Consider the following 25,141-nt stretch of genomic DNA (forward strand, 5'->3'; position numbering starts at 1 on the left):
AGCAGTCTACTGTAAGTATAGGAATCAGGATTTTGGTAAACAATCGGGATTTTAGGGTGGCCCATAAGGGCCATTGAAACCTATTTGTTTTATTTTCACGGAAATTGAAATAAGTATCTTTTTTCCATGTGCTTGGTTTAAGGTTTTATTTCGCCTGTTTAACATTTTTCAGAAAACTCAACTTTTCTTTTTGCAAAACTAATTTTTTTTTCTTTGAAAACTCAGGTTCTTTTAAAAAAACTCAGCTTTTTTTCAGAAGACTCGTGTTTCTTTTAGAAAACTCACATTTATTTTAGAAAACTAGAAAACTTTTTTTTTAGAAAACTAAACTTTTTCCTTTGAAAACTCAATTTTTTTAAAAAACTCAACCTTTTTTTTAGAAAACCAGTGCTTTTAGTAACATTTGAAGTAGGTGTCTCCCTTTTGTTAGCATCCACTGGAGCTGATGAAAGGGGCCAAAGGCCCCTTCTCCTCTAGGGGGGTATGGGGGCATGCCCCCCAGAAAATTTTTGAAATCAGGAAGCTCGGAAACACAATTTCCAGTGATTTGAGGCAAAATATTAACACCGAAGCATTCATTATTTTTATCAGAAAAAAGTATTTTTTGAGATTTAGTATTTTGTAAAGTATTGTTCAAGATGCAAACATCGATACTAAATAGCGAGGCCCGAACACAAAGGCGAACTGTTCAGAAAATTAAGTTACATACTGAAGTCAAGACCTTTTGAAAACCAAAGTCATTTGTGATATATGAGACTTGGCTTAATGTTAACTTCTTACACCGTATTTAAGACTTATCTGATTGTGTTTGTGAGCTTTTGAAGTTGAACTAGAAGCAGACAGAAACGACAGCATGATCTGCTGCCGCTTCATCGTAAAACTGATGGTATATACTTCATGGGAGAATGCCATATATGCATCCACATATAGTTAATTGTTAGTACTTGGTGTACAACAACATCTTATGTCCCCAGTATACTATACTTGCTTGCTGTACTTTACTTGCTTGATGTTCTCAACTTGCTTGGTGTATTTTACTTGCTTGATGAACTTTACTTGCTTGATGTACTTTACTTATTTGGTGTACTTTACTTGCTTGGTGTACTTTACTTGCTTGATGTACTTTACTTGCTTGGTTTACTTTACTTGCTTGGTTTACTTTACTTGCTTGATGTACTTTACTTGCTTGATGCACTTTACTTGCTTGATGATCTTTACTTGCTTGATGTACTTTACTTGCTTGATATGCTTCACTTGCTTGGTATACTTTACTTGCTTGATGTACTTTACTTGCTTGATGTACTTTACTTGCTTGATGTACTTTACTTGCTTGATGTTCTTAACTTGCTCGGTGTACTTTACTTGCTTGGTGTACTTTACTTGCTTGATGTACTTTACTTGCTTGATGTACTTTACTTGCTTGATGTACTTTACTTGCTTGGTGTACTTTACTTGCTTGATGTTCTTAACTTGCTTGATGTACTTTACTTGCTTGATGCAATTTACTTGCTTGATGTACTTTACTTGCTTGGCGTACTTTACTTGCTTGGTGTACTTTACTTGCTTGATGTACTTTATTTGCTTGGTATGTTTTACTTGCTTGATGTACTTTACTTGCTTGGTTTCCATTACTTGCTTGGTGTACTTTACTTGCTTGGGATACTTTACTTGCTTGGTGTACTTTACTTGCTTGATATACTTTACCTGCTTGATGTCCTTTATTTCTTTGATGTACTTTACTTGCTTGTTATACTTTACTTGCTTGTTATACTTTACTTGCTTGATATGCTTTACTTGTTTGATGTACTTTACTTGCTTGGTTTACTTTACTTGCTTGGTGTACTTTAATTGCTTGGTGTACTTTACTTTCTTGTTATACTTTACTTGCTTGATGTACTTTACTTGCTTGGTTTACTTTACTTGCTTGGTGTACTTTACTTGCTTGATATGCTTTACTTGCTTGATGTACTTTACTTGCTTGGTTTACTTTACTTGCTTGGTGTACTTTACTTGCTTGGTGTACTTTAATTGCTTGGTGTACTTTACTTGCTTGATATACTTTGCTTGTTTGATGTACTTTACTTGCTTGGGATACTTCACTTGCTTGGTGTACTTTATTTGCTTGATGTACTTTACTTGCTTGATGTACTTTACTTGCTTGATGTTCTTTACTTGCTTGATGTTCTTTACTTGCTTGATGTACTTTACTTGCTTGGGATACTTTACTTGCTTGATATACTTTACTTGCTTGATGTACTTTACTTGCTTGATGTACTTTACTTGCTTGTTATACTTTACTTGCTTGATGTACTTTACTTGCTTGATGTTCTTTACTTGCTTGGTGTACTTTACTTGCTTGATGCAATTTACTTGCCTGATGTACTTTACTTGCTTGATATGCTTTACTTGCTTGATATGCTTTACTTGCTTGATGTACTTTACTTGCTTGATGTTCTTTACTTGCTTGGGATACTTTACTTGCTTGGTGTACTTTACTTGCTTGATATACTTTACTTGCTTGATGTACTTTACTTGCTTGATGTACTTTACTTGCTTGATGTTCTTAACTTGCTTGGTGTACCTTACTTGCTTGATGTACGTTACTTACTTGATGTTCGCAACTTGCTTGGATTACAAAGTCACACCAAACTCGCGCTTTGCCAAAACATCTCTTCAAAACCCTGACTTCAAAGCGATATATCACTTTAGCGTTAATAGCTACCTCATGTCGGCAGTAGTAAAATCTATTCCTTAACAATCCAGCTTCATCATATTAAAATTTCAACAAAATCTAACAAAACCAGAACTAACTATAATTAGATTTTTTGTCACTTCGCTTCATTGCTTGAGTCGACAAAGGAAGTGACGGTCACCCATAGCCAATGAAACACACAACCATAGCACTAACCGGCATTTTGGTCAAAAAAATCCAGGATTATTGCCTGAGAGCTGAAAATTGGAGAGGAACATCTTTTTCGAACTTTTCTCAGGTTATTTAGACAAAAAAATGACCTCGGCGGGCTCCAAAAGACAACAAAACAAAAAACAGAACGAGACAGTGAGAAGAGCCGATAATTTATTCAATTTGTTCACCGCGTGGCCTTTGTTACGTTCAAGTTAAAAAAACAGCTTACTTCTGGATAATTTCAGCCTTACAAGCCAGCAACTGGTCCCAAATTACTTTCTGTGTCCTTAAAAATGTCCTGACTTCCATCTCCAAAAGATTTGGCCGCAATTTTTGAGCAAATAAACATTTCGCTGACGGCAATCACCAATACGAGGTAGTGGCTGTAAAAAGTTACTACAGTCGAACCTCCCATCAGCAACCACTCAAAATGTCAAGCCTAGGTGGTCATTTACGCGAATTTAGATCATATTGGGTGAAAATTGTTCCTCATTAACGGCGCGGCCATGGACCGAGAGCAGTTCATGTTCTACCCGTGGTTTATTTATTTATTTATTTATTTATTTTTAAGTTTTGTCGGTGACTAGACCCAAACTCCCTCTCAGCCGAGTTTTGAATCATGCAACCTGTGATGTTTACTCACCAAAAGCTGTTGAAACATTAATACAAGGACAATGTTACAGATATTGTTTTCTTTATTGCTGGTAAAATATATTTTCTTTTGGTTTTATTGAAGCGTTGGATTCAAAGGGAAATAATAAATATGCTAAAAAAGGCATTACGTCAGCCATAGAATGTGCTGACGTTGCAGCATTCACTTTCGCTACATGACAAATAAGATCGTGTTTACTTTGCAAGTATATTTCGGCAGAAGCGGCGGTCATTAATTTATTTGCAATTTTGCAAGTATTTCTTGTGGGTTTAGGCAAATGAAGTAAATTCTTTGGCTGTTTCATTACAGTGAGTTCGGCGATCAGAAGGAAAATTAAATATTTGCAAGCCAAGAAAAGAACGCGTCAAATCGTACAAGGATAACGTCATTGGTAGGGAAATAACCACTGTACTAAAGGTAACCGTGGATAACAGAAGTCTTGAATTATGTGACTCGTGTGACTACTTTGCAAGCCCTTTACTCATGGAAAACACCAATTAAATTTAATCATGACTTTTAAGAAAGAAAGCTGTTGTTAATAGTGTTATTATCGTATCGCTTATATCGTTCATGCCCATACATATCCCGAAGAAAGTTCCAGATTAAGACCATTATGTCATTGGAGATTTCATAACGGCTACAATTGATGGTGCAATAATAGAGTTTGTGTTGATCAAGTGATGTGACGTCTACAGTAACAAAAGAATCATTAAGGACTGCTTTGGAATGTGCACTGCGTTGTGACTGTAGTGCTAAGCAAACAGTTAAATTTTAAAAGCGTGGTTATAAGATTACAGATCTTCCTATTAGAATATGGTAACTGCCGAGTCTTAGCCAATGCACAAATGCTGATACAATGTTTTATTGATGTAAAAGTCAATTTCCAGAGAAAAAAATCGGTTCTTCCAAGAGAAAACAATTTTTCTCTTGGTTCTTCCCACTGTGAAATTTCCGTGTCTTGTACTAGCCAGGAATACGATGTTACAACACCTTATCCAATATTCGCTCTATTATCTGTGAAGTGGTCGCTTACGGGAGGTTAAAAACAAAAGAAAATTTCAAACTTTTCGCTCTAAAAGTGGTTACGGTTGCTTACGAGAGGTGGTCGCTTACAAGAGGTTCCAAATATAGTGATTTGACTTGGAAACTTTTGGTTTTTTGGAAAACTGCTCGCTGGAGAAAGGGGGTCGCTTACGAGAGGTGGTCGCATAGCTGTGGTATCTGTTGTATGTAGTAGCTGTAGCCGCTGTGATAGCTGTAGTATGTGGTAGCTCCTGAAGTAGAATGTGTGGTAGCAGTAGTAGCTGTAGCTACTACATAATACTACACATACTACCAGTGTTTACGCCAGAGCACGCCATTGCGGGAATCCCGCGTTGCAATCAGAGATGGCCCCCAGAAAAACAAAAAAAGGGCCAATTTGGCCCTTTCCTTTTACAAGACTGCAGGCTTAACACAGGCATAATATTTTAAAAGCCATCCCAGGACTTGAAATTGTGATTGATACGGTCGCCAATGCAACTAACATTTCATCCTTGGTGACCAAAAATTCTGGTTTAGTCGCCATAATACGGGATAATGGCAACTACATTTCTCTGTGTTGACGACCAATAACAGTTATTTTGTCACACATTATGTCCTTCTAGAAAATCATATTGAAAGATCTTTGCTTCTAAAACATTCAACATAAGACAAGAAGTCAATGCGTCCTTTTGCTTTGCTGTATTGATTCTCTCACATCGGAAAACTTCCAAATGGCTGTCCGTGTTCGAAATCGCCCTAGAATGCATTGCAAACCCTTGATCATTGACTACGTCATGTATGCCTACGGATTGTTCTCTTGTAATGCACGGATCCTTCATACTAGCAATTTTATTGTGTAGAAACACTTCAAAAAGCACTTACTATTAAATTTTATCATAGATCCTAATAAACTACTTTATTTTCCTTGGTACCCTAATGCATTTTTTCCTTCTGTAGCTTTTAATTTATTGGCCCCTTTCCTATCGGACAATCTAGTCCATAATTTTAGTGTGTGTTAGTAATTGTACATTTCCTTAAACATTTTCTGAGATGGCTTTGGAGTCCGATTCATGATTGGCAGATGCGGTGACAAGAACCACAGACATAAGTGGAAGCAGTGGGTGGAGGCAAGGGCCCTGGCCTTCTGACGTTCTCTCCTGGTATCCAAAGTGATGTGCAGAAGCTTTTCTCCCTCTCGTAGGGCTTCAGTGCAATTTGTTTTCCACGCACTCCTGTCACCGACAAGAGTCTCCCACGAATCGATTGGAAGACCAATGGCCTGCATGTCCCTCTTCGCCTCGTCCTTGAAACGGAGCTTTGGTCGTCCTACCGGCCTTTTTCCTTGTACTAGTTCACCGTACAAGAGTTGCTTGGGAATGCGGCCCTCATCCATTCAATGTACATGGCCAATCCACCGCAGATGTCTCTGGCGAAGAAGGGTGTATACGGAGGGGATGCCTGCTCTCTCTAAGACAGCACTGTTTGTAATGCGGTCCTGCCAGGAGATGGAGAGGATGCGCCGCAAGCAGCGCAGGTGGAACACATTCAGGCGTTTTTCTTGTGCTGCATACGTTGTCCAGGACTCACTACCATAGAGGAGCGTGCTGATGATGCAGGCTCTGTAGACAGCCATTTTGGTGGGAGTAGTGAGCTTCTGATTTTCCCAGACACGTTGTGAAAGCTTTGACATGTGGGTTGCAGCGTGCCCAATCCTCTTTCCTATTTCGGTGTCAAGGGAGGTGGTGCTAGTAACAGTAGAACCAAGGTAGATGAAGCTGTTGACCATTTCAAGTGCATAGTCCTTGATGAAGAGAGAGGAGGAAACCTCTGTATCCTGAGTCATGATTTTGGTTTTTTGGAGGCAGATGGTTAGGCCGAAGTCATCACAGGCATTCGAAAAGCCATTGAGGAGGTTCTGGAGATCGTTGTCACTATGACCAACCAGAGCTGCATCGTCAGCAAACGAAAAGTCTCTGAGGAAAACTTGGCTGACTTTGGTTTTTGATCTGAGTCGGGCAAGATTGAAAAGTTTGCCCTCAGTGCGGGAACGGAGCAAAATGCCAGCATTTGTTGTTCTAAAGGCATGTTTCAGGAGCACTGAGAAAAAGATTCCAAAGAGGGTGGGAGCCAGTACACAGCCTTGTTTGACTCCGCTGCGAATGTTGAATGCCTCTGACATGTTGCCATCGAATCGAACAGTACCGTGCATGTTGTTGTGGAAAGACTCCAGAAAGCTCAGAAGCTTTGGTGGGCAGCCGATGAGAGACAGGATCTTGAAGAGGCCATCTCTGCTAACCAGATCAAAAGTCTTAGTTAAATCGATGAAGGCAATGAAAAGAGGCTGTTGTTGTTCCCTGCACTTTTCTTGTAGCTGTCGCACAGAGAAAATCATATCAACCGTTGAGCGTTGGGATCGAAAACCACACTGAGACTCAGGGTACACTCTTTCTGCAAGCTGCTGAAGGCGACGGAGTGCCACACGGGCAAAGAGCTTCCCAGCAACGCAAAGGAGAGAGATGCCCCAATAATTGTTGCAGTCACTGCGGTCACCCTTGTTCTTGAACAGGGTTGTGATGATAGAATCTCGGATCTCTTGGGGGACTGCTCCCTCCTCCCAGCATTTGCACAACAACTGATGGAGCACATTGTGAAGCTGGTCACCACCACATTTGAAGACCTCTGCAGGCATGCCATCTGATCCTGGTGCCTTGCCGGATGAAATGTCTTTGATGGCACCTAGAAGCTCCTCTAGAGTAGGGGCATTATCTAGTTCAGGCATGTTTGGCAGTCTCTCGATCTGGTCGAGTGCAGTTGCGGAGACTAGGTTCTCATGGTCGTAAAGCTGAGAATAGTGTTCAACCCATCTTTCGAGTTGCTTGGCCTTGTCTTGAATTACTTCACCATTTGAGGATTTCAATGGGGCACATTTGGTTGGACAATACCCTAATGCATTTTTTCCTTCTGTAGCTTTTAATTAACTGGCCCCTTTCCTAAAAAATTGGCCCCTAAAAAAGACCTTCAAGGGCCACTCTGGCCCTCAAGTAAAATTTTCTGGCTGAAACAGTGTACTACAACTACTACAACTACTACAGCCACTACACATACTAGAATCTCTAAGGGAAAAGCCCCGGGAACGAGGTTGCATATGTGCTACAGTTGCTACAGCTATTACAGTTGCTACAGCCAATACATACTACAGCTAATTAATACGTACTACAGCTACTACAGTTACTACAGCTACTACAGTTACTACAGCTACTACAGGTACTACAGCTGCTACACATACTACACGTACTACAACAACTACAGCTACTGCAGCTACTAAAGCCGATACATACCATAATCCTCCAAAAGTAATGTCCCACTCCCCGAAAGCAACATCAAACAATTTTGGCCACTGGCAAATCCCGAAAGTAGCAAGCCTACCCTACCCCCACCCCCAAAACTTGTGAGACCAAGGCTCAAAAGATATTTATATTTCTCCAATCAATGTATAGTCAAGTGAAAGTTACATGTACATACGGTACATATACATACAGTACTTCGTGCTTCATCAGCTCACGTTTCGAAGTTTCAAAACAAAACCTGTAGAATTTCATCAAATAACAAAACAAACCAAGAGGAACTTTTCTTCAAATTACTGTAATAACCCATCAACACCAACTAAACTAGATTAACTAAATCAGAGTCGTTACTTTCGGACGTTTACAGTATTACAGCTAATTAATACATACTACAGCTACTACAACTACCCCACATGCTACTGCTACTACAGCTACTAGTACACATTCCACCATTTCTTCACGTACTACAGCTACTACAGTTTACAATGCTACAGGTACTCCTGAAGAACTTCAGCTACTGCAACCTTTGTACAATTAGTGTCCCCCTACATGACTTACCACCATACTCCTGCTTCTAAGAAAAAGCTGAGTTTTTTTCAAAAAACCTGAGTTTCAAAGAAACTTGAGTTGAGTATTCTAAAAAAATAAAAAAAAACTGAGCTTTCTAAGGTTGGAATGAGTTTTTTAAAAAACCTGAGTTTTCAAAGAAAAGAGTGGAGTTTTCTCAAGAATGTTGATTTTTTTTTAAAAAAGTCGGGTTTTCTAAAAAAATGTTTTTTAGTTCTCTAAAATAAACTTGAGTTTTGTAAAAAAAAAAGAAAAATATGAGTCTTCTGAAAAAATTTAAATAACCATATTTATAGTATGGAATATTAATAGATAAGTTATTTCTGGTACACAACCTACATGTACAATCAGATGTCCAAATACTGACTGAATATTCATATCCTCTGCTATAACCCAAAGATTTTGTGTTCCTAGCAATACACCTCGTTGCTAAATTCCTGGAATACCCCTTTCTCCCCCCAGGTATTGAACACACTTCACTAATCTCTGATTACTACTAGTTTTTTTGCTTGTTAAATGCAGCAGCTTGTAAAGCTTACCTAGCATGAAGTGTAGAGAAGTGCTTGTTTCATGTATTACTCATTTTTTTCGTGTCACAGCCCCATTTTCAATTTAACATGTAGTTTAAATATCTTTATAAAAGTGTTTGCTTTTCTGTAGGTAAAGGCAAATTCTAAGGAAATCTGTGAAGAAATATCTTTTCCTTCTTTTCAAGAAAATTACTGATGTCAGCATTTTATTGGAGATTCAAGGCTAATTATCTCGGGAAAATGCATTACTGCTTACAGTTTTTTGCGTGAATTCCCAAAGCCCTTACTAAGATCTACTTTTTCCATATTGTCCAAATCTGGTGTAAAGACCTTTGTATTTAGTAGGCACCGTCCTAAACCCATTGATGCCCATTGGCGCCCATTGGCGCCCATTGGCGCCCATAACCGTCCCTGCAAAAACCACTCCCCAAATACCTGTCCCAGCCATATATGGCATCCTCGTCTCGGAGAGGCGATGGTCAGCGCATCACTGTCGACACTGGCCATAAAAAAAGCATGTGAGGACAATTGCCTTTCCTATCCTCGCTGAACACTGTTTGGTTCTCCCATTGTTCTATTGTTGTTAAGGACAAATAAGACTTAATTAAGGGGTCCTAGAAAGACGGTCGTTCGTCTTAAAATTGTGAGCTCAAAATGTGCTTGTAATCATGGCGCATCTACTAACTTCCAAGATCTTGTTTTCATTCGAAATATGGAGAAATAATTTCTTTGAGACTTAAAACGGAAAGGAGAAATACAAATCTAGGTTTATGAGGCTCCAAAAATGGAACAACAAAGAGAACAGAGTCCCAAAATCCACCTAGTGAAGAATTTTTCCTTCCTTTGAATGCCGTGAAAACATGGCGATCGGTGTGCTTTCAGGTAAGTTTTTAAATCTGCTTGAACCTTTTAAGCAACTTAACAGACTTTAGAAAATAAAAGTGTTAATGTACAGTATTACTTCAAAGTTTCGGGACAATTAGTAAAGCCATGGCCAATAAAATGATTGCAAAAGTCATTGGCAAAAACTAAAGCTTTCACTTTAGCGTGAAATATTATTTGAACATGTCATGCAGCAAAGCACCCTACAAAAATTTTGAACATTGTTTTTTTTCGCTTTAAAATACCTTTCTTCGACTCATCTTGAATGAAAATTTATTATTATTGATCTTCCTTTCATGTTTCTTTCATTTGGTTGCTTTTATTTAGGAATTTTAGGTTCTAATCAAAGTGGCTATGAGCCAGTCAACTTGGAAAATGGATCGTCTGTAAAACAGTGACAATTTTGATGCCATTGACTTGAAGTTTTAATCTGTAGGCTAGTTAAAGTTAAAGCCCACTGGTATTGCTAAGAAATAGTGCAAAACGCAACGATAAGAGAGTACACGAATAGATGTAACACTGTTGAAAACACTCTTGAAAGCTCGTAAAGTTATCGGTCCGAGAGACCGAGCTATCCTTGTCTGAGAGACCAAGACAATTATAAAGAAAGTACTGGTTCTTGTCCGATCACCAAAGCAAGTAATAATTCTCATTTTCATTCCTCTCATTGTTTTCGTTCTTTATTTTCCCAGCCAGTATCAGTGATTTTTTTCTCTCTTTGTTACCGTAGAGTCATGTACCACAAGGACAGCACCATGTCTTGGCCGCTCAAAAAGTTAAGCCCTGTTCGGCTGGGTTTGTACCTGGATGGGTGACCAAATACGCATACCCCGTGTTGTAGTAACTTTTTTTTTCTTCTTCTTTTTTCTCCCTCCCTTTCCAAGGCGATATTAAACTGCAGAACTCCCAGCCTTGTGTAATTTCGTTTCTTCTATTTATCAACTATTTGTTCCTCAGTTCGCCATGTCCGTATTTATGCATATTTATTTACAATATCGTATAAATAAACAGTGGAACACGTCATTCAAATTCTCCTCAATTCTCCTGACTGTCGATTGTCCAAAACATTCAATCATGGCTTGAATCATTTGAAAACTCAATGTCTTAAAATTAAATTACTGTCTTTTTTTCAGCAATTGAGTATGGTTAAACCTGTATGAGTGGGCATCTTCAGGAAATGAGCTATTTATATAATTACAGTGTAACTTCTATTTATAAAAACGTTTGTGCAAAAATTTATTGAATGTAGAGCATTTCGGTGGTAAGATATAGAGTACTTACGTCAGAAATTGAAAGATTAACTAACTTGACATGGTGCAAGTGACTGTAAAAACGGCCTTAGACGGCAGATGTTGGAAACCCGGGGGAGAACTCCAATAAGAAAAGGTCGGGGATGCTCATCGTCTCGGGTACAAATCAAGGATTCTGGTCTCACTTAGGGTGTTGACGATGAAACGTCGCCATTTTTAGCTGTCAAAGTATCCTTTAGAGTGTACTCAAAGAAGTAATAATTAAAGTAAATTAAGTGGTATCTTTTAGGGGTCTAATGAAGCTCAAGCAACTCCAATATTAGTCTCCTTTAGGAGTCAAATTCAAATTTTCCAGCGAGCATCCCTGACCTTCTCATATGGGAGTTTCCCCCCCCCCCACCCCCCGGGATTTCAAATGTCTAACAGGAAGTAAAGGAGTGAAGGAGTGAGGGGGTGAAGGAGTGAAGGAGTGAAGGAGTGAAGGAGTGAAGGAGTGAAGGAGTGAAGGAGTGAAGGAGTGAAGGAGTGAAGGAGTGCAGGAGTGCAGGAGTGCAGGAGTGCAGGAGTGCAGGAGTAATGGAGTGAAGGAGTGAAGGAGTGAAGGAGTAATGGAGTGAAGGAGTGAAGGAGTGAACTAGTGAAGGACTGAAGGAGTGAACGAGTGAACGAGTGAACGAGTGAAATCACATGGTAAAGAAAGAATATATTTTCTTGTTTTCTCATCGGTTTAACGCATCAGGTTGAGTTCTTTTTGTCAATATTTTTCAATTTTACATAAATGATGTCTTGAAACCCGATTTTGTGTCTGTGGTTACTCTGCATAGATGGTTTATTTTTGTGCTTACATTTGCTCTGAAATATTTTTAAAAATGCCAGGGAAATAGGGTTGGGTCTTGTGTAATTTTATCCAGGCATCAATGGGTTAAAAAAGATTTGGTTATTGCTTATTATAATTTTCTGCTGTTAAACATCAACATCTGTGTACAAGGGGTTACTACAACATAGAGCCACAGAAGTAAACAGTATATAATGCAAATAATGACAGACACAGCTACATTACCTCAAATGATTTGAGTACTTGATTTAAGTAGCTATGTTAGCTACATGTAAGTCACTAATCTACCCCAGTGTAAAATTAGTTAAAACAACCTTATTAATCTCAGACTCATGCACTTCTACAAAATGTACTATGCAATTTTGAGTGTCACAGAATGTGTTAGGTATAATTCTAAACCTTTTTGTGAACATCCTTTTCTCACTTCAAGCCAATTAAATGTGCTCATGATACAATATGAGTGGTAACTGGTTCATGGAAAAACTGACCTTTAAATAGCCTACTCACCAATCTGATAGAAAAAGACCAATCCCAGCATTACAAACTCCTGTAAGAACTTAAAACCATGACACGGGTTCTCAAAATAATAAGATGCATGCATCATCATAATGATTGTTACATCACAGAACTGTAGTTTTCTATCTTTCATTGGATTTGACATTACATGGACTTAATGTGACGCACTTGAAGTAAGAAACTCTATAACCCGGATGTATGCACACGGTTTCAGCCGTGTAGAATTTTGGCTTTGTAGAAACTGGCTGGACTTGTGGAATAAGTCATGGTCAAAAACCTACAAAATAATGTTGTTGAGTTGAAGTATCAGTAACATTTTTCTGGATAGATTGAGTGAATCAAAGAAGTCGTGTGGAATTTTGTAATTTGGTATGGATTTGACCGAAGCAATCGGCAATGGGGGACGCCCTTTGGATTTAATATCTCATCAAAGCGAAGACCTTAAAGATGAACTTGTATCTGTAATCTCAGAGGACGAACACGAAACCGCTGTAGATTGGTACAAGGAACAGCTCAAAAGAGTAAAAGAAGCTAAATTGGAGGTTAACGTGCACCTTGACAAAAAAAAACAGAGGAAAGTTCTTGTGGATTAAGCTTGGTTAAATTAAGCGTAAGCAAAACTTCAACTATGGGGAGATCCTCCCAAGCAGCCGAGATTAAGGCAAAAATGACCTCCGCGGAAATTAAAGCAAAACAGCTAGCCTTGAAGGAACAGTGACGAATGAAGGAGTTCAAAAAACAACTGGACGTAAAAAAAAGCATGAACTTGTTCAAGACGAAGTTGAAAGGCTCAAATTCAAGGCTGAAGAAAGAAGGTTCACGAAAGCAAGGACAAAGCTGTACCCTTGCAGCTGAAGCAGCAATCTTTGAAAAGGTGCAGAATGAAGACCATTACCATGAAGCTCTACCTAATGGATTGCTTGATTTTGTTGATGAATCTTTGGAATTTGTTCGATGGACTGCTGTGGTGGGACACTTACCCATAATCCCTAAACCTCTCACTGGTCTTTCCCATGAAGCAGAAGAAAATCATGGAACTGTATTGCAACCAATATTACTGTAGAAGCTCTTAAATCCTCACCATCATTGCAACAACCAAAATCAGCTGTCTCAATCAAAGTCCCTCAGAGCTGAAGGTTTGACAAACCTAAAAAAACATTGCCATCTTATCGCTCATGGATTGGAGATTTACAAGCACAGTAATCAGCTTTAACAAGTACAAACAACCAGAAACACCTGTTTTGTGGTCATTCTACTCGTGACTCTCTTCCTAAATTACATCTAAACAAGTTTGATGGTGATCCTTTACACTGGTCTGATTGGTCTTCAATGTTTAAATCAATTGTTCATGATGGTAATCTTTCCCTTTTACAATGGAAAAATACAACATCTTCAGAACTCCATGATTGGAAGAGCTAAGTCTGCAATGGAAGGCTATGGAGATTCTTACTATGAAGCAGTGAAGGAATTGGAATTTAGATTTGGCAAAGCCTCTCTTATCTTGAAAGTCACATTGCACAGACTCAGGAAAGCAACTCGCGTACAAAATGACAAGCCTCAAGAAGTTAGGAACTTGTCTGATGTTGTGTTGACTACTGTGTGGACTTTTAAGAAGTCTGGACATGAAAGGGATCTGAAAGCAGAAGCTTAAGTTTCTCTCGCTGTTGACAAGCTGTCTCAAGAGCTCTAAATTAATTGGAAAGACAACACCAAAGCTACCAAGTTGGAAAGGTCTAGTCTTGTTGACTTCAGTTTGAGGTTAAAGGCTCAAGCAGATATTTATGATGACTGCTATCCAAAGGTGTCAGGCAAATTTTCATCTCAACCTCTCAAGAATGAAGCTCACTTTGGTGGGTCTAATGGAGTGACTGAGAGACAAAACACTTTCTCAAGTAACTTTACATCCTGTCCCAAGTCAGCAAATTCCTCCTACATCGTGGGAGATGGGCAGGGACACAAGTTATCTTCTTGACCCAAGTTTAAGGCTTTAAGTGTTCAAGACCGCCTTAATAAAGTACAAAAACATGGGCTGTGCTTCTCTAGCTTCAGTCCCCAACAATGGCTAAGCAATTGTTCAAATCGGAAACAGTGTGGTGTGAATGGGTGTTTATGATCAGACAATGTATTGTTGCACAACTTAAGGAACGTAACTTCAATGGAGAATAGTGATGCAGTATCAGCTACTAACCCAGCGGTTCAAGCAGCATTCAGTTCATCTACTGAACATCCTAACTCATCGCATAGAAGCAGTCACACCTCTGTTGTTACAAGTGGTACCAGTAACCCTCTATGGTCCAAAGGGATACTTTAACACTCAAGCAAAGTTGGACACAGGAAGCACTTGTAGTTTGCTGATAGCAGATGTTGCTGAAAAACTTGGTTTGGATGGTCCATTGAAAAGTGTGCTCGTAAATGGAATTCAGAAAACATCTGAGCTGCGGACAAAGCATGTTAAGCTACAAGTCAGTCCAGTAAATGACTTTGGTACCCAATTTGCTGTGAATGGAGTTCTTGTGGTTGATCACCTGAAAGTACTTGAGAAGAAAATGAAATTCCAGGAGCTACAAGAAAAGTGGCCACACCTCTCAGACTTGGAGCTGACTGAAGTGGCAGGAACTCAAGTCACTTTAGTCCTTGGTAGAGAAGTCGCAGAACCCATTGTTCCCCTGGAAATACAGCATGGTCTGTAGGGTTCCCCTGTTGGTGTTCGCACTAGGATTGGTTGGACTGTTCCTGGTCGTGTACCTGGTTATATCCATGAGCAAGAATCTGTTTGTAAAGTTCGTGTGGCAACTCCAGAGGAGCTCAATGAAACAGTAAAAAACTTAGTGGCAAACAGAGAACTTTGGTTGCCGTTATGACAATGACACCTAATGCTCAGTTGAAGATGGAAGAGTCCTGAAATTCTTGAAAGAAAGTACACAAAAGGTGGATGGTCGAGGTTCCCTTGATTTGGTGCGATGACAATGTTAATCTTCATGACAACTTTGCTGCTGCAGCTTGGCGACTTGAATTTCTTGAGAAAAGACATGGGAAAGGGATACATCAAAAGGCTCACTAATGAGGAAGCAGCTGCCCCAGTCATGGGCAAATGGTACATGTACCTTTCCCGTTACCCAGTTATCAAATCCCAAGAAACCTGGGAAGGTTTGACGAGTATGTGATGCTGCTGCAAAGTTTCAAGGTTCATCATTAACCAGGCATCTTCTAAGTGCCCCAGATTTGCTTAGCAACCTTGTTGGAATTTTCATGCAATTTCAAGAAGAAAAGGAACGAGCTGCCTCTGTCAAGGTCGTGGATGAAAATATCATAATGCCTGTGGAACATGCTTTTGTTGTTGTCTGGGACACCAATTCACACTGTTTTGTGTATGACATTATGACCTGGAACATAGCCGACACTCATCACAAGATGCTGAGCCTGATAGCATCACTCTTTGATCCCATCGGATTCCTAGCTCCATTCCTGGTCGGGGCAAAAATCCTTCTTCCACAAGGGTGACACATCTCTGACAAAGGTTCTCAGAGTAACTGCATACCTTGTCCAGTTTATCTACAACTGCAGACACTCAAAATCAGAATGTCGTATTGGTACTTTGTTGGTTGAAGAGATAGAGCAAGCCCGAAAGTTTTGGATCCATAGTACCAAAGCAGAATCATTTCCTCAAGAGGTTGCAGCCCTCAAGTCAAAACAACATGTTTCAAGCAAGAGCAAATTGGTATCTCTATCACCCTTTCTTGATGAACATGGAATTGTTCATGTCGGTGGTTGAATTGAGAGAGAGCCAACATTCCATTTTGCATCATCACATTTTGTGGGGGCAAACCATGTGTTGTGTGAGTGTATCGATAATTGGAACCAAGATAAGATTGGAAGTTTGTTGAGTTAAGAAGAAATTCAGTAGGTGTTCAATCCTCCACCCACACCTCATATGGGAGGTGTATGGGAGTGCCTCATGAGATCGTGCAAGAAAGCGCAAGATGTTGTCCTACAAAATTAAGTCCTTACTGATGACATGTTGTTAAACGTCCTCCTCTGACTGAAGTTAGCCCAGATGTGGATGATCGTGAGGCTCTAACTCTGAATCACTTCATCATCGGAAGATGAACTCTCAACTTACCACCCGGTGTCTTTGTGTAAGGAGATATCAAGTCACAAACGTTGGTGTCAAGCACAAGTAGTTGCAACCCACATTTAGAGTCACTGGTTACGAGAGTACCTACCTGTTCTGATTACCCATAACAAATGGCCACAGTCCATTGCCAATGTCAAAATTGGAGATTTGGTACTAGTGCAGTCAACTCTCTCATAAGCTGACACCCTCAGGAATTGGAAAAAGTGTCTGTTAGTAGAGATCCATGTGCACGGTGTTGGTGTACAGTCGCTAATCATTGACAAATGTCCGACTTTTACTCAAATATTTTTTGTTATGGACTGAATGTGAATGAAAACAATCGTAGTCATAGATTCTCTGTTATATCAGCTTGTGGTGTTGTTGTTTGCATCTCCTCTCTTTTGCCGGGTTAGCAAGTAACAAGGAGAAAAATTGACACGACTCACTCAAATTCTCATAGGCAGTGTTACATTTTCAATCCCAAATGGTGCCAAGTTTGGAGCATTTACAGTGTTTACAGCGTTTGCAGCGTTTACAATGTGTCTAACATTCCTTTGGTTTTCCGGTGTTAAATCGTCTCAAACCTTCCGTTTCTATAGTTTCTATCGTTCCTTTTCATTCTATCGTTCATTCTATCTATCGTGCAAAAAACTGGCTCGGTAAACAAAACGATCATCTGTTTGCTGCGACCAATTTTGTAGGAACATTTCCAAGTATTTAGAAATGTTGAGGAAACTTTTAACAGGTTGTTTCATCCAGGCAAAAGAATGCACATCAAAACTGAAAGATCTTACCTTCTGCTGAAGTTAAGATCAATTGCTCGATTGCCTATAATAATGTCCAAAAAATTAAGATATATCAACTGTTAAAGCTGTTAAATGAAAAAAATGGATAAATCAGTGGAAAACCTTTCTGCTTCATTCATCCTGGAATTTTACTAGCCGTGGGAACCAACAATTCTGATTGGCCAGCCTGTAATTGTATTTTATCAAAAGTCAACAAAAAGAGTCAACACAGTCATTTCGTCTGGGATCCGTCTAGGTTGTTGTTGCCATGGTAACTCTGACTGATCTGACCTGTCCATTTGAATCCGGGTGTACGTTGACAACTGGGACCATGCTCCAGTCGTTTCTCGGGGCTCTATCATCTACAATAAGTAACAGGTCTCCCTTTTCAAAGTTTCTTCGGGGGCGGTTCCATTTTACTCTCTTTTGTAGATTTTGGACATACTCTTTTCTCCATCTCAACCAAAAGACATTGGAAAGATACTGCACACGTTTCCATCTTTTACGGAGGTACAAATCAGCTTTCTGAAAGTTTTCTGGTGGAGGCATGACAACCCTTGACTTCATAGTCTGTATGTGATTTGGTGTGAGTGGATCCAGATCCTCGGGATCGCTTGACAGGACAGTGAGCGGGCGACTGTTCATGATGCATTCTACCTCAGTCAACAGGATTCTAAAGGACTCATTGTCGACGGTGTGGCCATGTTCTCGCATCAATGCAGACAAAATTTGTTCTGACAGACCGTTTCTGGCACTCCCAAACGCCACCCATTTGGGACGCTGCCGGAGGATTCCGTTTCCATTGGATAATCCAATCAGCATTGAAGTCTCTGCAAAGATTCCTTTGGATTGCACTGTGGTCCAGCTCGTCTAAAGCTTTCTTTAGTTCTCTCTTTCTGCTCCTACGATGTTGGTGCCTTGATCTGGTCTGATCTCATGTACTGGCCCTCTCCTTGCTATGAATGGTCGAAGAGCGTTCATGAAGGAATTCATTTCCAACGAGTCGGCTATTTCAATGTGCACCATTCAGCTAGCTAGGCAGGTAAATAGTACTCCATAGCATTTAACATCTTTCTGTCCTTGCTTGATGTAGAAGGGACCAAAGTACTCAACGCCACTATATGTGAAGGGAGGAGAGGGTGTTATTCGCTCCTTAGGAAGGTCAGCCATCTTTTGTTCACCTGTCGTTCCACAAAGATGACAACACACCACGCACTTGGAGATGAAATGTCTCACAACAGAATTGGCGTTAAGTATCCAATATTGACTTCTTAGTTCCCCCAGCGTAATGCCCCTGCCAGCATGGACGACCTTCGTATGGGCCTCATGAATTATGAGGTACACGATGAAACTCTTCTTTGGGAGGATCACAGGATGCTTAAAGCCTTCTGAAAACTCTTCTGACTTGCTTAGCCTTCCGCCAACACGTACGAGTCCGTCCCAGTCCAGGAAAGGATCAAGGTGATCAAACGTGCTAGATTTCTTCATTTCGGACTTTATTGCCTTCGCAAATTGACAGTCACTCTCACAATCTACTCGTCGAACTTTCTGCAGAGCTTCTATTTCTTTGGGAAATGCACCGCTTTGTGCCAATTTCAGAATGGTCTTCTCTGCTCTGTCTAATTCTTCTACTCTTAGGGGCTTGCGTTTCGCATTTGTGGTACATCTCACTTTGTCTGCTCCATCCTTGGGAAGCAATGCCCTCTCATCAGAGTTTGGTTTTAGACGGAGTATCCAGTTTTTCATACGGTGCCACTCGGAAAAGTGTGTAAGCCTCTTCAAAAGGTCTGTGTTCTCTTCAACATACAAGCTGTGCACAAAAACCTTCTTTACCACAGGATCATTGTAGGAAATGTCGTCCAAGTCACCAGGAAGTTGAGGCCATTCGCTCTCAGGAAGCCATAGGAAATTTGGACCTGTAATCCAATGATGCTATTTGGATAACTCATGGCCTTTCAAACCACATGACGAGTCATTAGCCGGATTAATGTCGGTCTAATGTACCTCCACTGGTTAGGATTCGTTGCATTTCTTATTGTTTGCACACGATTCGCCACAAACATGTGGAAACGCTTCTTGTCATTTCGAATGTACTTCAAAACAGTCGCACCGTCTGTCCAATAAGTCTTACTCTCAGCAGGTTCGTCTAACTCTCTAGCAATCATCTCTCCCACTCTAACTGAAACTGTGGCTGCCGTAAGCTCAAGGCGTGGAATTGTCATGGTCTTAACGGGAGCTACGCCGGCTTTCCCCATAAGGAACGCACAATGGATGTCTCCTTTCTCGTTCTCGATTCTGAGGTATGTCACTTGACCGTAACCCATTGAGCTAGCATCAGAGACGTTGTGGATTTGTCTGGAGACAACTGTACCAAAGTCTACAGGCTTGAGACATCGCTCCATAGAGAAACGTTCCAGGGCAGGCAACTGGCTTTTCCAATTCTCCCAACATACACGGTACTCGTCGCCAATTTCTTCATCCCAGCTTGACTTGGTGCGACACAGATCCTGCAGTATTGACTTTCCGACCAACAGAAAGGGTGCTGCTATTCCCAGAGGGTCATAAACGGAAGATATCGTAGACAATATTCCTCTTCGGGTTAGTGGCTGGTCTTTAAGGATGATTCTGAAACCAAACGTATCCCACTCGATTGCTCACTGTACGCCGAGAGCCCTCTCAACCAGAAGTTCACCACTGCCTAGCTCTAATGTTCTCACGTCTTGGGCACGTGCTTCGTCTGGGACACTTTCTAGTACGGGTCTACTGTTGCTAACGAACTTGGCCAGATTGAAACCTCCGTGTACACGGGCATGGCCAACACCATGTATTCTTTGAATAGCGGACTCCTCCATTTCTTCTGGACGAAGACTGTCGTCAACATAGAAATTCTTCCTCAACACGTTAGCAGTTTCTGGACCAACAGCCTCCTCGGCGTCATCAGCTGCTTTGCGTAGCGCGAAGTTTGAACAAGTCAGCAAGGAAACCACACCAAATAGATGGACGTTCATCTGATACTCCTCAAGATTCTGCATTAAATCTCCATCAGGCCACCATAGGAAGCGCAAGAAGTCTCTCTGGCCTTCTGGTACTCGGACTTGATAGAACATAGCATCAATATCACTCATGAAGGCGATCAGTCCCTGGCAGAATCTTGTTAGAACACCCACGAGTCGATTTGTCAGGTCAGGCCCCTGCAACAATTGGTCGTTTAGCGATGTTCCTCCGAACCTGGCACTACAGTCGAATACAACCCTGATCTTGTTGGGCCTCTTAGTGTGGTAGACGCCATGGTGGGGTATGTACCAAAATTGGTCTGTCTTTGCAAATAGACGAGCTGACGGCACCTTCCTAGCAAATCCCCTGGCAATGTTACTGTTCATGAAACTGGCATAGTCCTTGTAAAATGTCCCATTATTGATAAGCTTCCTTCTTAACCAGTGTGCTCTTTGAAGGACCTGCTCCTTGTTCTCAGGAAAACGTACATCATCACGAGGGAATGGAAGGGGAATCTCGTAATGACTATCTTCTGTATGCCGAATACCCTGGGTAACTATCTTGAGAAACTTCTTATCTTCTTGCGAGTGTCCTTGTTCCTTGTCATCAGTTCGTTCGCTGAAGTCTAGTTCAAACATCTTGTTCAGCACTTGTGGAGTAACAATTTCTCTGACTGTGTTCTCTACCATGAAGTGGTGATCGAGGTGTCTACCAGAACAGACTTCCATTACAGCAAATCTATGGCAATTTACAGTAGGATGCTTTTCATTGCACCTGTATAAGGGCCCAACTATTGCCCATCCAGCAAATGTTTTAATTGCGAATGGACCACCATCTTCGCTTGCTAATACATCTCTTGGCTTGAGAGCTTTCGGACATTTCCAGCGAATCAGAAAACCGATCTTGGCATTAGGTAACTGTGGTGGCAGATCTGCTTCTATGCCTTTAAGATGTTTCCATCGATGAGCAAATTCAGGCGTAGGAATATTCTCGCAGGTAGAAAGGTCCTTTTTGGTGAAGATCTTCGCTAATTACACAGTATTGTCACCCTTTAAATCTGAAACGACCAATTCATTCAGAACCTTGGCATCATATAACTTGGTGCCATTGACGGTCTTCACCATCAGCTGTGTATCAGTGCCCTTTACACCCAAACTGGATATGATATCTTCTAGAACAAAGGAACCGGTACTGCAAGCATCAAGCAAGGCGTAAGTGAGGACTTCTCTTTCTGCAGATCTCAACCTGACAGGAACGATGGGTACAGCAGAGACAGATTCCTCAGGGCCATTGGCATTACAGGTCGCTTCGGCCATTTCAGTATGAGCATTCACAACATGATCCTTACGTTGCGAAGGCGGGGAGATCTGCTGCTTGGAGGCTACTTGATTGATGCGAAAGTTGTCATCATGAAGTCTCGTGGGATGACGACGTGAACACTTCTTACAAGTTCTCCTCTGGGCGCACCCGTTAGATCTGTGGCCAGGATCATAACATGCCAAACAGAGCTCTTTTTCTTTGAGGAACTCCCTCCTATCTGGTAAAGATCTCTTCAAGTAGGCTTGGCAGTCGTCTAAGTCATGCTCCTTGTTGCAAAGTTTACAAATGATGGCAGGGTTACATGAAGCAATCGTTTGGTCAGCAGTTACATCTGTTGCCTGATTGGAGACGTGATGCGGGGCTCGAGCACGGTCCCCGAAAGTTTTAGGTTTCCCAGAACCTTTGCCTTTGTTGGAATGATCAGGGCGATCCGATGAGCCATCCAAGTGATGGAGGGCTTCTCGCAAAAGACTGGATCTGTTGCAACCCCTGCTTCAGTGTTTACAAAGGTCACAAAATCATCAAATGTGGGGATCCTTCCTCTAGCAAGTCTCCTTTTACTGGCTTCTCGCCACCATCAGTCTTGGAGTGGAAAAGGAAGCTTTGACACCATACTTTGTAAGTTGTGTGGATGGTTGAGGATGGATAGAAAGGTTAGGGTCGACATCACGCTCCGGCACTGACCAAGAAAGATGAAAAGTCGGTCTAATGCCAGTTCATCTCCTGACCATATGAAAGGCCACTTGTTAATCTTCTTAATGTACGCATTCGATATCTCGTAACGATTCCCGTACTTCTCCTTTAGGAGTTTCTTAGCTTCTATGTAGCCACTGTTTCTATCCAGGTGAAGACATCCTTTGATGAGCTCCTTCAGTTCTCCTTGTAAGTATTGCTCCAGGTATTGCAAACAAACATCGTTAGCGCTGACTTTAGCTTCCACTTGCGATTCAAAGCTTCTAGTAAATGTGGAATATTCCAAAGGATCGCCAGTAAATTTAGTCAGCGTGAGTGACGGAAGTAAACTCTGTTGTTGTTGTTCCGCCAACAGTTCAGTTAATCTGTTTTGTTTCTGAAGAACATCACAAAACTGTGTATTTGGCTGTGTGTCGGCGACATGAAACTCAGGTGCGAGAGGGTTTAACTTCGTAGGATGTCACATCGGCTTAGGAGGTGTTTGTGTTACAGGAGCGTCATCATGGAAACCCGCAGTAAAGTTCACATTCGTTACAGTGTTTGACGTTGCACTTGGAACGGTGTAAGTACTGGAAACAGGCGGACAAGACGGCCCAGAGAGAGAAAATCCTGGTACACGAGAGGCTTCTGAGGGCACTTCCAGCTGGTGACTTAAATCTTCCTTGACACCATTCTCGATTTCTGTGAACACACGTTCACGAACTTGAGCAACTGCTAATTGTTCTTCTAAACGTAACCTCTTGGCCTTTCTCTCCAGCTCTTGCCGTTGTTCCAACATGGCCACTTTTGCAATTAATTCAGCTGCTTTCGCCTTTTCTTTCGCTCTGCTGGAGGTGATTAAGGATCTCAATGTTGCGTGAGAGCGGTGTGATGCTCGTGTACGTCTTGAACTTACTTGAGATCTAACCTCCAAATTCTGCTAGAGGACCTCTTTCGCAGACGAAATCCAACGAACAGTTTTTTCGATAAAATCGCTTATTTGCTTACTCTTTTCAGCATACCAATCGTTAGCTACGGTTAGCTGGTCACCTTCACCCTAGAGGTCATCCAACAATACAGCAACGCATCTCGTTAATTCTTCCACGGTAACACAAAATGCAGTCAGATTCCTTTCCGCGACGTCCACGTTTTCTTCCGTAGTCGCAGAAGAAACAATTTCCTTAATTTGCCGTTGGATTCTTTTATTGACAGTTTGACAGTCTGTCCATCGAAGATGAGCAATGTAAGCCTTTCCTTTCTCGGTGCGCTGCCTTCGCCTTGTTTCACCGGTTGCGAGGGCCACATCCGCAGATTCCAAACTGTCGCTTTCTGATCCAATTTGTTCCTGTCGGCTTCCAGTGCTTTCGGTTGGATCCATAACGTTTCAACGAATATTGTAGTCAACGTTCAACACGCTACTTGGCTTTAATCGACAAGATGAAATGTGCAATTTAACAATAAAGTGCGAAAAAGAGCGATGAAAAGGGAGCGATTGCTACAAACAAAATAAATTAAAAGTTATAGATGAATACAATAAAAGAAAGAGAAATAACGAGCCGAAGGTAGACAATACTTACAAACGTTGTATGACTAGGAAGCTAAGGAACACGTAAAAGGAAAATGGCAGGGTGGTAAATGAAACGAGATGATAGTAGCGTCGCAATGAAAATGCACAAATAAACTAGAAATACGCATGCAAAAGCTGACTGAAACAAAACAAAATTATGCAAAAAAACCTAACAGAATGCCGATAACATGAAAGCAAGATAAACGAAAAGAATGCGATGATCACGAAAGAATGCACGCACAAACAGAAAAAATAACAAAGAATTAAATGCGGCTGCAACACTGAACTCGAGATTCATGTGGCAAGTCACCAAGTATGTATGAAAATTCTGGGGATATACTTCATGGGTGAATGTCATAAGTAGAACAGACGCATGAATGTTTCCCTGCATTCCAAGAACAATGATGCCTAATATAGTTCAAAACCCAGGTTCCAAATGATACTCAAAATGGAAATCAAATGAATGATTGAAACAATACGAACACATGATAAAAATGAAACGCATGATAGAACCATTGCAAACAATCAAAAAGATCCAAACGATGGAAACGAAATAAACCAAACAAAGGATGCAAACATTTTCACGAAAACGTTGGTTCGAAAACATGAATGTAACACTAGAAAATCAGATGGTGTTGACTTTTTGTGAAAAATCCGTATTTGACTTGATTCTGCAACTAATGTGCAGCTCAATTTTCAAGACTTTTGTCTCAAAATTTTAATGGCAATGGAAAAGATATCAAAAATTTCAAACTCGTTCACTCCTGTTTTTATCATCAATTTCCTGTATGGTGTTTTCATTTTGTTTTCAAGTGAAAGTAAGTACATATTCAGGGGTTTTCTCATTAGGAGATAAATGCACATATAATTTATTTTCATTTGATGTCGAGAGATTGTTATAGTTGTCCTTAAATCTTATACTCCACCGTGTTTTTTAGCGTTACATATTTTGTAACAGCTCTGTACACCAACACCGTGCGCATGGCCAGAGCTGTCTGCTAATGAGAATTATTCCCATAAGCAGACACCCAAGAAAAATATGGCGGATGTCCACTTACGGGAGAGTTACATTAGCAGGTGTTAACTACATGTTTCACTGGGTAGCCAAAAATAGCAACTGAAACTCTCTATTTATGTCATATGTTTAAACTCAAAAAAAAAAAATAACTACAGTATAGAGTACAC

General features: G+C 40.7%; 2 protein-coding genes and 1 pseudogene across 4 annotated transcripts in view; all 3 read right to left on the reverse strand.

The window, feature by feature from the left end:
* The window catches only part of LOC110057937 (ubiquitin conjugation factor E4 B-like), a 320,893-nt gene that overhangs the window by 289,985 nt on the left and 5,767 nt on the right, over positions 1-25,141 (reverse strand). The gene's annotated exons all lie outside the window — the stretch shown is intronic.
* Positions 10,776-22,833, reverse strand: LOC149116766 (uncharacterized; annotated as a pseudogene).
* LOC149116767 (uncharacterized) lies at positions 10,776-23,767 on the reverse strand. The gene is made up of 2 exons (XM_089283474.1): positions 23,463-23,767; positions 10,776-23,237 (listed from the first exon to the last, which is right to left on the reverse strand). The coding sequence occupies exons 1-2, from the start codon at positions 23,765-23,767 to the stop codon at positions 22,871-22,873; spliced, it is 672 nt and encodes a 223-aa protein (XP_089139600.1). The 3' UTR covers positions 10,776-22,870.

This window comes from Orbicella faveolata, unplaced genomic scaffold, assembly GCF_042242905.1.
Source record: "Orbicella faveolata isolate gen_17 unplaced genomic scaffold, um_ofav_v1 contig_12, whole genome shotgun sequence".
NCBI lineage: Eukaryota > Metazoa > Cnidaria > Anthozoa > Scleractinia > Merulinidae > Orbicella > Orbicella faveolata.

Coding starts and splice junctions, on each gene's coding strand:
- LOC149116767 (XM_089283474.1), bottom strand. CDS start 23,767: ATGGATCCAACCGAAAGCACTGGAAGCCGACAGGAACAAATTGGATCA. Junction 23,238..23,462: donor ACGAGATGCGTTGCTGTATT/GTTGGATGACCT, acceptor AATCACCTCCAG/CAGAGCGAAAGAAAAGGCGA.